General features: G+C 44.3%; 5 protein-coding genes across 5 annotated transcripts; 4 read left to right on the forward strand and 1 right to left on the reverse strand.

The window, feature by feature from the left end:
- Positions 1 to 216: 216 nt before the first annotated feature.
- BDB00DRAFT_801887 (uncharacterized protein) lies at positions 217 to 1,528 on the forward strand. The gene has a single exon (XM_053121908.1). It carries the CDS (start codon positions 272 to 274, stop codon positions 1,388 to 1,390), a length of 1,119 nt encoding a protein of 372 aa, XP_052984050.1. The 5' UTR covers positions 217 to 271; the 3' UTR covers positions 1,391 to 1,528.
- A 155-nt stretch (positions 1,529 to 1,683) lies between these two features.
- BDB00DRAFT_935875 (kinase-like domain-containing protein) lies at positions 1,684 to 4,667 on the reverse strand. Its single transcript, XM_053129209.1, has 5 exons — positions 4,343 to 4,667; positions 3,240 to 4,253; positions 2,572 to 3,167; positions 2,305 to 2,493; positions 1,684 to 2,216 (listed from the first exon to the last, which is right to left on the reverse strand). Exons 1-5 carry the CDS (start codon positions 4,473 to 4,475, stop codon positions 1,836 to 1,838), a joined length of 2,313 nt encoding a protein of 770 aa, XP_052984051.1. The 5' UTR covers positions 4,476 to 4,667; the 3' UTR covers positions 1,684 to 1,835.
- A 1,434-nt stretch (positions 4,668 to 6,101) lies between these two features.
- BDB00DRAFT_755925 (uncharacterized protein) lies at positions 6,102 to 6,781 on the forward strand (the record flags this gene model as incomplete). Its single annotated transcript, XM_053118867.1, has 3 exons — positions 6,102 to 6,207; positions 6,385 to 6,496; positions 6,583 to 6,781. The coding sequence occupies 3 exons, from the start codon at positions 6,102 to 6,104 to the stop codon at positions 6,779 to 6,781; spliced, it is 417 nt and encodes a 138-aa protein (XP_052984052.1).
- A 467-nt stretch (positions 6,782 to 7,248) lies between these two features.
- On the forward strand, positions 7,249 to 11,026 carry BDB00DRAFT_881429 (Rho GTPase activation protein; the record flags this gene model as incomplete). The annotated part of the gene is made up of 11 exons (XM_053128078.1): positions 7,249 to 7,423; positions 7,494 to 7,729; positions 7,806 to 7,947; positions 8,034 to 8,120; positions 8,209 to 8,651; positions 8,741 to 8,835; positions 8,913 to 9,335; positions 9,417 to 9,483; positions 9,557 to 9,680; positions 9,752 to 10,268; positions 10,366 to 11,026. 11 exons carry the CDS (start codon positions 7,249 to 7,251, stop codon positions 11,024 to 11,026), a joined length of 2,970 nt encoding a protein of 989 aa, XP_052984053.1.
- A 269-nt stretch (positions 11,027 to 11,295) lies between these two features.
- BDB00DRAFT_801892 (kinase-like domain-containing protein) lies at positions 11,296 to 13,650 on the forward strand. The gene is made up of 5 exons (XM_053121909.1): positions 11,296 to 11,543; positions 11,751 to 12,040; positions 12,134 to 12,158; positions 12,251 to 12,424; positions 12,516 to 13,650. Exons 1-5 carry the CDS (start codon positions 11,396 to 11,398, stop codon positions 13,400 to 13,402), a joined length of 1,524 nt encoding a protein of 507 aa, XP_052984054.1. The 5' UTR covers positions 11,296 to 11,395; the 3' UTR covers positions 13,403 to 13,650.
- The last annotated feature ends 383 nt before the right edge of the window (positions 13,651 to 14,033 follow it).

A 14,033-nucleotide genomic window follows, 5' to 3' on the forward strand; every position in this document is an offset into this window, starting at 1 on the left:
CATACGCTTGTTTCTATCGCTTTATTGCGTTTATGTAACTTTCTCGAGCTCTTTGCAACTAGTTGCAATAATTGCCGATATACGTGCTTAAGCTTCAATTGCAACTGTGGTTTGACGGGAACGCCCGCACTATTGGCGGGATAACCCTTAATGTGACTGCTCAGTCGCATGAACAAAGGGCTTTCAAAAATTCAATTTCAATATAAAAAAGGAAAACTTTTCTCAGATCCACTCTTCTCTCCATTGATCATTAACACATATACACAGTAACATGCCTATTAACAAGAAGAAGGTCGCTGCTCGAAAGGCTGTTGCAACCCGTAAAAACGCTGCTGCCGCCAAGGTTGAGTCAAAGAAGGAACAAGAAGTGAACGCCAAGGAAGAACAGCAAGAATCTGGAAGTGAATCGGAATCCGACGCCGATAACAATGACGAGGAATTGAAGGACGCTTCCGACGAAGAGAAAGACAGCGAGTCTGGATCTTCTTCATCGTCAGAGGAAGAGGAAGAGGAAGAGGAAGAGGAAGAAAAGGCTACTGAAAAAGAACAAGAAATGTCAGAAAATGACGACGACGAGGAGAGCAGCAGCAGCTCGGATTCAGAGAACAGCAAGAAGCGCAAGGCCGAAGATGATTTGGAAGAGGAGCAGCAGCCAGTTAAGGCACTGAAGGTTGAACACGTTCCAAAGGGACCCAAGACGAGCTTTACCGTCTTTGTTGGCCAGCTTAACTATGACGCAACATACGACCAGGTCAAGGAACACTTTTCCAAGTGTGGCGACATCAAGGAGATCCGATTGTCGAGCTACGGTGCGGGTGGCAAGAACAAGGGCACATGCTTCATTGACTTTGAGGACAAGGAAGGCCACGACGCTGCCCTGAAGTTGAATGGCGTCGAGTTCATGGGCCGTAAGATTAAGGTGGACCACGACGAGCCTCGCAAGAAGGAAGCCGTCTCTGAAGAAAGCAACATTTTGTTCTACGCCAATCTCGATTGGGCCGTCACCGAAAAGCAACTTGAAAACTTGTTTTCCCAACATGGTGAAGTCGTTTCCGTCACACTGCTTACCAAGCCTGGACCAGAAAGATCGTCAAAGGGCTGTGGTTTTGTTGAATTTGAAGAAAAGGATTCCGCCGTTAAAGCATTCAGTGCTCTGCGGGACTCCACCGTTGATGGCCGTCCATTGCGTCTGGACTATGCTGGTCCTCGTGGATCTTCAAAGATCAACCGCAGACCTAATCAGGAAAAGGGCGGCTTCAAGAAGGGCGGCTTCAATAAGGGTGGCTTCAAGAAAGGTGGCTTTAACAAGGGCGGTTTTAACAAGGGCGGCTTTAACAAAGGCGGCTTCAAGAATGGTAACAACCGCGGTCAAGGCCAAGCAGGCAAATAACCGACAAGTTATCAATGGGCATATAAAACCGATCACCACAAAAAGCACAGAAGCATAAATAGATTTTAAACATGTATTCCTCCTAACATTGTATTTACTTATTCTCGATCCTCTTTTTCTTTCATCATTAAAGCATGCATCTTTTTAAATAACTATAACTAACGCTACAGTGCTCATATCTTGTGTGACGGTTACTAAGTCAATGTATGTGATGCCTGTCATGATTGATAATGACCACTTACCACTTCTGTGGTTGCTTAGAAAAGTATATGAACAGTTTACTACGACGTTAGCAAATTCACCATAGTTAATTGCGATATCATAAAAATCAATGACGGTATGTATTTTTCTTAAGTTTTATGATGTTGAGAGGGGGAGTATAGAGTATTTACAATTTTAAACAGTTTTTTCTTTGGGTCTATATATACATGTGAAAACTAGTTCATTATTGGGACACAGCTGCCACTTTATGTGGTGGCGTCAAATTGGTAGTGGCAGTAGCTGCTGCAGTTCTTGTATCCAAATCGACCTTCTCCAACTTTTGTTCCAATTCCAGCAGTCTTTGTTGCATGGCCAATTTCTCTTGCTGCATAAGAGACATTTCCCGCTGTTTCTCGAGCTCGAGACGTTCCATCTTAGCACACAATACTGCCATTTCTTGGGTTTTTTTGTCCAAAGCAAGTGATTTGGCTTGTAACTCGGATTGCAATGTCGCAAAAGTACTGTCGTTAGGATCGTTGTTGTTGAACAGCTCAAATTCGAGTAGTTGTGCAGCAGTGGGTCGACAATTAGGGTTAGGATCCATCATCCATAGAATAAGTGCAGACTATAGAAACATCAGTTGGTTTTACTTGATAAGTGCGGAAACACTCTAGTGATAGCCGTGATAGCCTTTAACAAAGCACGATTCTTACCTCCTTAGGGTACTTTTCTACGAAACCGTCGGGAAACACACCGTTCTTCAAGCATTCGATTTCTGACGCACGTTCCATTGCTGTCGAAAATGGCTTGTACAGCTCAAAGAAAATAATTCCCAGAGAGTAGATATCGACCTTTTCGCCATAGGCGTTTGGTGTACGTGCGAGCTGCTCTGGCGATGCATACTTAAAATAAATAGGGTTAGCCTTTCACACCTTCTTTGACTGGTAAAGTCTGCATTTAATAATGTGAAACAGACTTACTGTTCGCGTGCCGACACCAACGGTATGCTTCCGCTGCATCGATGGTCGAAGTCTCGACGACTGTGTGCTTTGCTGGCTCTGTTGGCTGACTTGGCTAGCACTATGGCCGCTGCTGCTACTCTTTGGACTGTCGGATAACGGCGGTGCAGGCAACATAGACATAGATGCAGGCGAGTTCGAATCATCCTCGGTATCCATTGCAGCAGCCAGGCCAAAGTCACCAATCTTTGGCATCCATGGTTCGTCCCACATGCATTCGCGCAAACCGCTGGGAGTCAGGACAGAATCGAACGAGAAGCTATGGTCGTGGCCGGCGCTTCCGCTCCCATGGCTGGGTGAGCTTGATGATAGGCTGGCAAAACTGTTGGCTCGACTGCGACGACGCAGCGAAGACTGGCTGGATTTCCGGTGTGGGTAATCAACCGTAGACGATGGCATATTTAGAAAGATGTTTGTCGGCTTCAAATCGCGATGGATGACACCTTGACTGTGGATATAAGCGGCACCTTCTAGAATCTCGGTGAAAATTTCAATGTTTCGTTCAGGATCGACTTCACCGGACTGATTGCGAAACTTGATATAATCATGCAGCGTTGCTAAAGAAGAAAAAGTAAGTACAAGCAGTATGTTACGAGATTCATGCAAAGATTGTCGCTGCGAATAGTTACCTGGACACAATTGCATTTGGATATACAGCACCCATTCGCCATCAAATGATGGATTGACTGTATCTTTAGATGATCGGGAATTGTTTTTTTGCTTGCATACAGTAACGCTATTCGATTTAGAGTCCGTGACGCTGTAGTCGGCAAAGTCGATGTGAGTTCGAGAGTTGGGTTGAGAATAATCGTCAAACTGAATGCTGAGTTCATTATCGTCGAACATTGGGTCTCGGCCATTGAAAATGCTGCCTTCGTCGTCTTCATCTTGCTCGTAGTCTCCGTATTCTTCTTCGTCTTCTTCGTCTACACGGTCGTCCACAGCCAGTTCGAGCCACGACGAATAATAACGCACCACATTTTTATGTTCTAGCCGCGCCAAGTGTTTAATTTCTCGGAAGATCTTTTCGTAAGGCGCATGACGTGCCGTATCCAAGTTGCTTCCCAGCCGGATCTTCTTGACAGCATAATCAATGCCATCCAATTTGTTGCGCGCGCGCCAAACACTTGCGAACCCGCCTTTTCCTAGCATGTTGATTTCGACAAAGTCGTTGCGATAACGCGAGTTTTGAACAGACAGGTTGAACAGCAACTGCTCGGAGGATAAAGACGTGTTGGTTTCCGATATGGAGGGCGGTTGACCATTGTTCTCGCTATCAGCCCATGGCGACTGCATGATCATCCGCTGATGCTGCTGGAATAGCTCCCTGTCGCGGACCGTCTGTACGGCCGTGTAAAACAAACGCTGGAAGGCGCTTTGATACGTGGATCGGACATTGGCCATCTCGTCGACAAATTCTGAGTCAATCAAACCAAGCGAGCGTAACGTTTGACAGATGAGGAAAAAGACTTTGTGGTTGGCCTCAGGTCGTTCACCGTACACGCTGCAGAACGATTCGATAAGCACCACAAGAAGCATCTTTGTCTGTCGTCGCTTTTGAGAGGTACTCGTTGTCGCCTGGTCCTGTTGACCCAACCAGAGGTTGTTTTCCCCGTAGTAGTCGTCGCCAATTGGGAACGTTTCTATAAATATCAAAAGACATAGATAGTGAGCATACTTTGCCCTTATTTCAGGAGTAAAAGAAAAAAGAAGCAGTACAGTGGGATCGTACCCTGGTGTTCTAAACCACCATTTGACGACGAGTCCTCGAACTGTTCAGAAGGGCGGTGCCAGAACTTGCTAGATCCGCCTAACGAGTCAGTACGAGCGGAAGAATCAACATCGTCGGTCAACATGGGCGACATGATTCAATTACGAGCGAAAGAAAGAGTGTGTGTGTTAAAGCAAAGTGAGGGTATAAGAGAAGAATGAGCGAATTGTACTAGTTTGAAAAGAGCGAGAGACGTCCAACCAGCACAGAAACGTCGTTTCAGTTGCGGGAACTCAAACCTGTCCAATTGCCTTTTGCGTTCAGTGCTCTCCCATCAGGAGTGAAAAAGGCTTCTTCTTGCGCAAACCGTAGAAAAATTCACTGCGACAAATTGGGTGCTTGGGGCGATGACGACACCACAAGCAATACGTTTCCACGGAAACTTCAAACACTCGTGTGCTCTGCTGCTATCCGTTGGCTAAGCTATCACCGGACTCAGTGGATATATACGAAAACAGCACTGCAATAACACGCAGATCTTCTGCACATCTTGTAACCGAAAAAGGCAAAGTTGCCCATCGCTATATGAAAAAACAGCATGATGGACCTTCAATCTGTCAGTCTTGAGCGAGTGGACACGTTCATCGACGGATATATATTCTCATCAAAAAAGACACACAAACGCAGTGTGTGAGTCTGGTTTCCCTGCCTACGCTAAATGCATAGTGGCAAGTTGCATCATCGCATTATTCAAGAGATAGCTCAAGGTCGAACATTTGTAACTCAAGCGCAACGGAAAACATTACGATAGAAAGAAATCACTTTCAATTTTTAAGGTCGGCACAAGCTTCCATTCACTATAAGCACCATCTGCTCCACGTTGATGTTATGCTCAAGTATTTGTTTGTGGTTCGTCGTTCGTTGAAAATTCGTCGTTTCACCTGAGGAGAGAACCCATGCTTCTGAGTGGGGTTGTTCCTGAGTTTTGCTTTTAATAGAAATGTACCATCTTGCTTTTAGTTACAGTGTCCAAATGGTGACGGTGAAACCAAAGGTATTGACAAGAGTCCTAGTTAAAAGTCATATGACCAGCGTGACTGAAAGTATAAAGAGAAGAATTGGTCATCAATGGTCAAATGAGATCAGCAATCTTCGTGGAAGGAGAATTAAATACAAGCGGGGGTGCGAGGGCTATTGTAAGTCGTCGTCGTAACTCAAAAAGATCAGCACCTGACCCCATTCTTTTTGACCGATATGGAACAGAACAAAACAAAACAAAAAGCAAAGTAGAAACATGTAAACATGCATGCGTGGTAGATAGCAGACCACATTGTTTACTATTCTCAAAGAGGGCATTTGCTACTTCAGCTACGCCCAATTGGACGACTACTGCTTCATGAGCTGCTTCTTTCAGACGTACTTCTCTCCTATTCTTTCCTGCGCGACGTCTAAAGAGCGAAGCGAGAGAGATCATCGTTCCATTAACATACATAGAAGTGAGCGGCAAGGCACACGCACACTCACACACTCAGAGAGAGGAAGAGTGAGCACATGCGGCAAAAAAGAAAGTCCCAGGAATGCAAAATAGCTAGACGACATGAAAATACATTTAGTTTCTTGTTTACTACACGTCCATTTTCGGTATAATACACTATAACCCCAATATCAGTCCTACACGCATTGCCCGCCAACCCTTTTCGCCTTCTTTCTCTTCTTCTACTTTCTCTTCCGTCTCTTCCACCCCTTCCTTTTATGCGTCCCTAGGAAGACAATAACAACAATGGCAAACAATACACCGCTCAAGGAATTAACGAATATAGCTGGCAGTGACGGTCTCTCCGGCCTCCACATCCCCACTATCACTGAAGGCGCCGAGGATGTTGCTGGTATGTCATCGGAATATTGTACAGTAATCATGGTTTGTATTCTTCTTATACTAATGTGCAAACCGTCATTGTCAATATAGGAATGCAAGGTATAGCAGCAACGTGCAATATGAAAATGTCGAGCAATAGACCCGAATCGGTATGTCTTTAACTAAATGCCTGTGTGTGTATTCACAGGCCGCATTCGTCTTCAAAAGGACGACGGTATAGCAAACTATCGATGGATGGACAAAATGCGCGGTAAAATCCAAGCATACGAATACCTGTGCCACATTGGTGAAGCCAAAGAGTGCGTTTCTTTCCATAATGTCATCCATCTACTGCGCAAAATGAATCATCATATTAACAATCCATCTCGTTGCGTGTATAATAAAGATGGATCGAAGATTGTCTTCAGGTGGAAATCGAACCTATTACTGAGTTGGAAGAATCCATGCGTAACGGTATCATTCTCGCCAAGCTTGCTGCCTGGTTCACCGAAGGCGTTGTTCGTAAAATTTTTTATGTATGCTCATCGTTATGTGTTTTGGTGGTGGTGAAAAAGGTACACAGATTGGAACTGTTGAGATATTGACTGTCGCATGAAATTTGTTTGTAGGGCAAAAAACTGCAGTTCCGCCATTCCGACAATATCAACTTCTTCTTCGATGCATTGCACGTTGTGCGGCTTCCTCAAATCTTTTGGTTTGAACTCACCGATCTGTACGAAAAGAAGAATATTCCTAAAGTTATATACTGTATCCATGCTCTCAGGTAAAATAGTAATACTAATAGCAGGTTGGAGCGAGCATGTCACGACTTCATGTCTAACACCGGGAGTACATATAGTCATTTGTTGGCCAGACGCAACATTGCTCCAAATATCAAGGATTTAATCGGCACCTTGCAGTTTACATGTAAGTAAATAAAAAACACATCCTGCTTTTTTTCACAGATGATCCCTGCAAGGAAAGAAAGAATGTTAACTGGTTCATCGGATACATTATTCTAGATGAAGAATTAAGCGCAACCCAACGTGTGCTCGACTCGTCTAGTGTGAAAATGCCCGACTTCAAAGGCGTTGGTTCGTCTTTGCGCAAGGAATTGAACGAAGATGGTATCGACTACAACACAAATTATCATACTCCTACAACGCCCGACTTGATTATTGAAGAGGATGAAGAGAGTGATTTGGAATATGAACACAGAGCTAGCCCTGAAATGACATCCGAGCAAAGTAAGTATTTCAGCTCTCCAAAGGAAAAGATGATGGGACCATCAATCGCGTTTTAACTCAATGACTATAGGACTTGAAGCTCATTTTGCCGATTCTGAAAACATGGCGAAACTTAAAATATGCCAGTCTGTGGCACGTACCTGGCTGGCACGCCACAATTTTAAAAAGATGCATCAAGTTCACCAATCCACCTTGTTTGTGTCGAATTTATCACGGGTCCAAGCCCAGGCACGTGGCATGCTGCTGCGACGAGACTTTGAAGAGAAGAAGATCACTTTTGAAAGCTCAGAAGATTGGGTTATTAAGGTGCATCATCGTACAACTGATGAGATAGGGGAAGTTTTCAGAAAATGTCTAATTTTTTTTAAAATTTTAATATTAGCTACAAACTGGTGCCCGTGGATACCTCGCAAGAATGAAATATCAAAACACGCTGGCCCATTACAAGTCAAATTTGGATAAGATCGTTCGAATCCAAAACTTTGTCAAGAACAAGCTTGTTGGTGATGCCTACAGAAAATTGAGTAAATTATTAAAAGAGATTGTTCGCATCAGTGCTATTATCAGCCTCTCACTTACAAACCCATTTTTTCTCTCTTTGCATTGATAGCTACTGATAGCAATCCATCCGTTGGCACCGTCAAGAACTTTGTTCATTTGCTTGATGATAGCGACCTTGATTTTGACCGTGAACTTGGTAAAAATTCGTGTCATTTTGCTACAAATTATCAGAAATTTCCAAGCTAACTAGCATGTTTCTTGTTAACTACAACTACATTTAATAGCTCTGGAGGATATGCGTCAACAAGTGATTCAACACATTCGCGAAAACACTCAAATGGACGCCCACGTCAATGCGTTTGATATTCAAATCGGCTTATTCTTACGCAACGCCATCACCATTGACGAAGTTGTCAAGAGCAGTGGTGCATTCAAAAAGAAGCAACAACTCCGACGCATGTCCGAACTCGCTGCAAACAGCCTCAACACTAACCCTTATTCTCTTCGCGGCATTGATAAGGAAAGTCGCAAACGCTTGGATTTGTATCAAAGGTTGGCTTATCTGTTGCAGACTGAGCCCTGCTACCTTGCTCGATTATTGTCAATGACTGGACGCGGGGATCTTGGTGCCGGAGTTAGCGCCAGATTAATCGAGTCAACCGTATTGACCTTATTCGGTTATGCAACCAATGCCCGTGAAGAATACCTGTTGATCAACCTTTGCAAGGTAACTATTACCGGCTCGCCTGCTTTTTCGCTTTCGACTCGTATGAAGGTGCTGGTATTTTTTCTAATTATCTTTCTTGTTATATCTAGTGTTGCATCGACGAAGAATTGGGTTTTGTTGGGAGTACTCAAGAATTTATGCGTAGCAATTATGCTTTCATGAAACTTGTTGTACAAACCAATCGGTAAGCCAATCATTGGATACACAGCATTAATTTGACGTAGCCATCGAAAGTTACTAATCATAAAGAAATTTTCACAGAGGTGCCAAAGAACGCATGTTTTTCCGGAAGCTTCTGAGCCCCTTGGTCAGCAGCATTGTTCAGAATGAGTACCTCGATCTGGAAACCGACCCAATTGCCATCTATCATAAGGCAATAAACGAAGAAGAATCTCGAACAGGTCGGCCATCCAAGCGTAAGCACTCCGCCACAGTTCAGGATGCCTTGCAGGATGAGGAAGTATGCGCTACATTCGTCATGCACTTGCGTCACTTGCGAGAGATTACTACCCATTTCCTTCAAGCCATTACAGCCACCGTAGACGATGTGCCTTATGGTATCCGCATTATTGCGCGTAAACTGCGCCTTGCCATGGAAGAAGCCTTTCCAAACGAGCCTCAGGAAAGCATCATCCGTATAATTGGCAACTTCATCTACTACCGATACCTCAATCCAGCTATTGTGTAAGTTCTTTTTCAACATTGGGATTGAAAGAGTTTTGATAATCTTGTATTCAATAAGGATAACACAACAATTTCTCTTAGCGCACCGGAACAGTATGAAGTCATCGAAGCCATTGTTCTCCCTGTCCAGCGAAAGAACTTAGCAGAGGTATGTAAAAAGCTGATGCTCTTACATCTGTAAGATATAGAGCTAGCAACTAATTGAAAAGACATTATCACAGGTTGCCAAGATGCTGCAGCAAATATCTAGCGGTCAAGAGTTTGATAACAACGACATTTTCCTCGCGCCATTAAACGAATTCGTCAAAAAATCTTCAAAGGAGTTCGCAAACTGGTTTATGGAATGTGCGTACTATGACCCTAGCGTGAGCTTTCTTTAACAAGATACTGATTGTAATGCTTTCGAATCCGATTAGTGACGAACGTCGAGGAACCCGAAACGTACTTTGATATCCATGAGATGAACGACCAAATCAGCACACACAAACCAACAGTATACATCTCACCCTACGAACTATTCCATCTCCACTATGCCATTGAACATAACCTTGAAGATCTTGAAGTACAAAAAGCTGGCGGCCCTCTCCGTTCCATTATTGAACAGCTCGGTCCTTCGCCGTTCACTCCATCACTCGAGCTTCCTGACTCTATGCTTTGCTTGACATTGAGCCACCCATCTGATAATATCTCCATGGATCCTGCAGCCCGACAACAGCAATTATTGGTCGACTCTAAGCGTCTCGTTATTTACACAATCAAGATCCAGAGTGGCGATTCCTTGAAAACGATTCTTGAAGCACCTGTCACTTCAGAGCATGAGGAGGCGTGGCAGACACTCAAGGCAGTTGAATTCGCAGATCAAGGGGATGCGGTAGCGGTAAAACGGCGATACGTTAAATTAAGTCAATCGGATCCACCTTTGGATCTACAAAGGTAATTAAAAACAGAAACCTTAAAAAAACGTGGGAGAATGAGAACTACACAAACAAAACAAAACGCTAAATCTGGCCTCTCTTATGAACAATTGTAGTCTCGGATTCTATCAGCTTAAAGTGGTTACTAGTCGTCTCTTATTTTATCTCGCAAAGAGTGGCGTTCTTTCTGCCGAGAACGACTATCAACAAGTGATCAAATTAATTGCACGCGATATTACCGGGAAAAATCAACGGCGGATTCAGCGAGACGGAGAATTAAGTCGGGTCCGGCAGACTTTAATACATGTCAAAAAGAAGAAGCACTACTTGATCGAGCAACGCAACGATTACGAAAACTATCTGAGCATTTGCATGCAAAACATGGTCAAGAAGCGAGGCGAGCGACCGCGGTATGGTCTGCCATTCACCCGACAATATTTCCACGTCCGTCGATTACGGAAAGAAGGACGCGAGCCCAAGTTTGGGTCATTCAAGTACAGCGGAAAACAGCTTTATGAGCGGGGTATCCTGGTGGATGTCGCCAAAATTGAGCCCAAAGACTATGACAAAATCTCAATTATCTTGTCGATGGACCAGGTGGGTATCGTCTCGATCGAAGGAACATACTCTCGCTGGGGCATCCCTTCCATGCAGGTAGATATGCCGTACGAAAACCTGCTGCAAACACAATTCGAAGGCGCGCAGACGATGGAGGTCCTCGACGGCATGGTCAAGGTCAACGTTAATCTGCTGATATATCTGATAAACAAAAAGTAAGTGTTCCAGAGCATCATGCAGGTACCAGAAAAGAAGTGCAATAACTGACCCATGCATGTCATCTCTTGTAGATTCTACGCATAAAGAATAATATACACACGGCATACCTCTTCTTCTCATATATTAATTATACACTTCCTTGTCTTTTTCCGCTACACATAATTGAATAGTACATATTGCAGCTTCCACCCCTTTCTGAGGCTAGCTCGTTTACAATAAAGTATATATAAAGAGATCTGGTCTATATTACTTATCCAGCAACTTCATTCCGCCTGTCCACAGCATGAGCTGTTTCACAAAACAGGTTTTTGCTCCACTCCGCTTATAACGCTCCTTGGCTCTTCTCTTCGCGCTGATTCCCTTTTGCCAATGACCATTGCCGACACTCATTATGCTGTAGAGCTCGAAGGGGGTCGCGAGGTTTTCACTATTGAACGGAACTACAAAATCATTCGCAAAGTTGGATCGGGATCCTACGGTACTGTTTGTAGCGCTATTGCAATTGACTCGAATGACGGTAAGAAAGAAAACACAGCCAGGACAGAAAGAAAGGAAGAGAAGGAGAGAGAGGGAGAAGCTAAACCGGGTGTGTGGGGAAACAAAGAGTCAAGTGCAAAGGCTACAGAGCAGAAAAGAAAAGGGACATATCTCTATCAAAACAGTTGGACTTTTGCTCTGTCTAACAACTTCTTCTACTCTTGCTCATTTGCTTCGGTTCGAACAGTTGTCGCGATCAAAAAATGCTTTCGTATTTTCGACAAGAAACTTATCACAAAGCGGTGCCTGCGCGAAATCAAGCTGCTGCAGCATTTTAACGGGCATCCACGCATCATCAACTTGAGAGCCATGGACATTGTCGACTACAACCGCTTTAACGAAGTGTACCTTATTCAGGACTGTTGCGACACCACCATGGCCGATATCATTCATTCGCGCCTTCAGCTCGAACCCGTGCACTATCAATGGTTCATGTATCAACTTTTTTCGGGATTGAAGTACATCCACAGTGCTAACGTAAGCGATACACACGAACTGACGCAAAAGAGTTATGATACTCTTTTTTTTCTGGCGTTCCATTGATCCAATACTGTCTCTTTCTTATAATAGGTCTTGCATCGTGATTTAAAACCAGGTAATAATTGTGGGCTGCTTGCTATCAGGAGTTGCTAAGTGTGGGAAATGGAGGTTGTATCCAAATAGACGATACTAAAAAGCAATCCATAGCGAATATTCTCGTGAATCAAAACTGCGATTTACGGATATGCGACTTTGGCATGGCCCGGGGATATTCCAAGATGTCTGCACAGTTGGAAGGCATGCACATGACCCACTATGTCGTGACACGCTGGTATCGAGCTCCTGAGATCATGATGAGCACTAACACTTATGACAAATCGAGTAAGTGATTTTTCTTACGTGAACAATGTAATTCAATATGGTTATACCGATTACCAATTGTAAAACTAAAATGATAAAAAACTCCACTTAGTCGACATGTGGTCTGTGGGTTGCATTTTCGCTGAACTCTTGGGGCGCAAAGTGCTTTTCAAGGGCACGGACTATGTGGATCAGTTGCACAAAATTGTTGGCATCCTCGGTCTTCCAGAAGATACATCGTTCTGGGATGAAACGACATCGCAATCTGTCATTGAATACATCAAAAACTTACGAGACGGTGATGGCCAACCACCACCTAAAGAGCCGATTGATTTTGCAGCACAGTTCCCCACTTGTTCGCCTGACGGTATCGACTTATTAAAGCAGTTACTGCATCTCGACCCGACACAACGGATAACTGCGGATCAAGGGTTGGAGCATCCGTTTGTAGAACAAATGCGGGATCCAACAGAGGAGATCGACTGTGCCGAGTCTTTTGATTTTGAAAGCTTTGAATATATCCAAGACGAGCATGAACTGCGACGCCATATCATACGAGAAGTGATGCGGTCCAAAGGATGTCGCGAGACGTTCCGACAAAACAGTCTGCGAGTGGCAACCACGTCGAGTACGATGCGCAGTACGAGCACAGACAACAGCAGCCTGTCCGAGTACGATCCGTGCTGCCATCCCCGACGGCGTTACACTGGCAGCTCTATCTCGACACCCATATCACAGTCTGCAGCAGAAGCTCACATGAATGCAGTCGCAGCTGTCCAAAAGGGGCGCGATATTGCTGTGCAGGACACAGCAGGAGGCCAAAGCATGATTATCGCAGAGTCCGATCGTTTTGTCGGTGAGCCAGAGGATATGGATGAAGATGACTTTAAGCTGATGGATAGTGATGACAGTATACGGGTGGAGTACAGACGCCGGTTAGTCGGCCCATCAAACGCGGATGTGCAGGCACTAGAACGACATCTCAGTCGTGACTGGTGATATGCATAATATATAGTGTCGTATACCTTGACTCATTTTCCCCACACCCCCTGACGATACGCTAAGAGCATTCTTGTCGCTTCCTTGCGGTGCAGTGATTGAGAAGAAAATAATATGTAGTAGGAGGTGGTGCTTTAACTGAAAACCCCCTTCTAGAGAGGGAAAAAGTCAAGCCTGATTAAGATGTTTGGTGAGGAGAGGTGACGAAGTGATAATAAATAAGAGAAAAGAAGGTGTAAGAGGGAGAGAGAAGGACTGCATTGCTGTGTCATCTGGACCTGGCGAGTTACCACGTTTGGTTGTTTTGGCTGTCGTAAGTTCGTTGCCTTTTTTGCGCACGGGGTGGCTGTGGGTTGACGTTTTGCTACACATGTTGTGCTTGCTTATGCCGTAGTAACGTGAATGCTATCTTGAGAACGCGCGTTTCTCAAATCGTTTCTGGTTGAGGATGACGATGCGACAATGGTACGTACTTGGAAATAATATGATAGGAAAAGTATATAAGAAAGTGTGGATTTGCACCCCCTTACCTGTCCCTTTTCTTTAAGATTCATTGTTCTTCAACCCCGTAACTCGCGCATATATTTCTCTCGCCTACTTACTCTTCACTACTCTCTCTTTTACTCAAGTT

This window comes from Zychaea mexicana, assembly GCF_025766255.1.
Source record: "Zychaea mexicana strain RSA 1403 chromosome Unknown BDB00scaffold_7, whole genome shotgun sequence".
Lineage (NCBI taxonomy): Eukaryota > Fungi > Mucoromycota > Mucoromycetes > Mucorales > Lichtheimiaceae > Zychaea > Zychaea mexicana.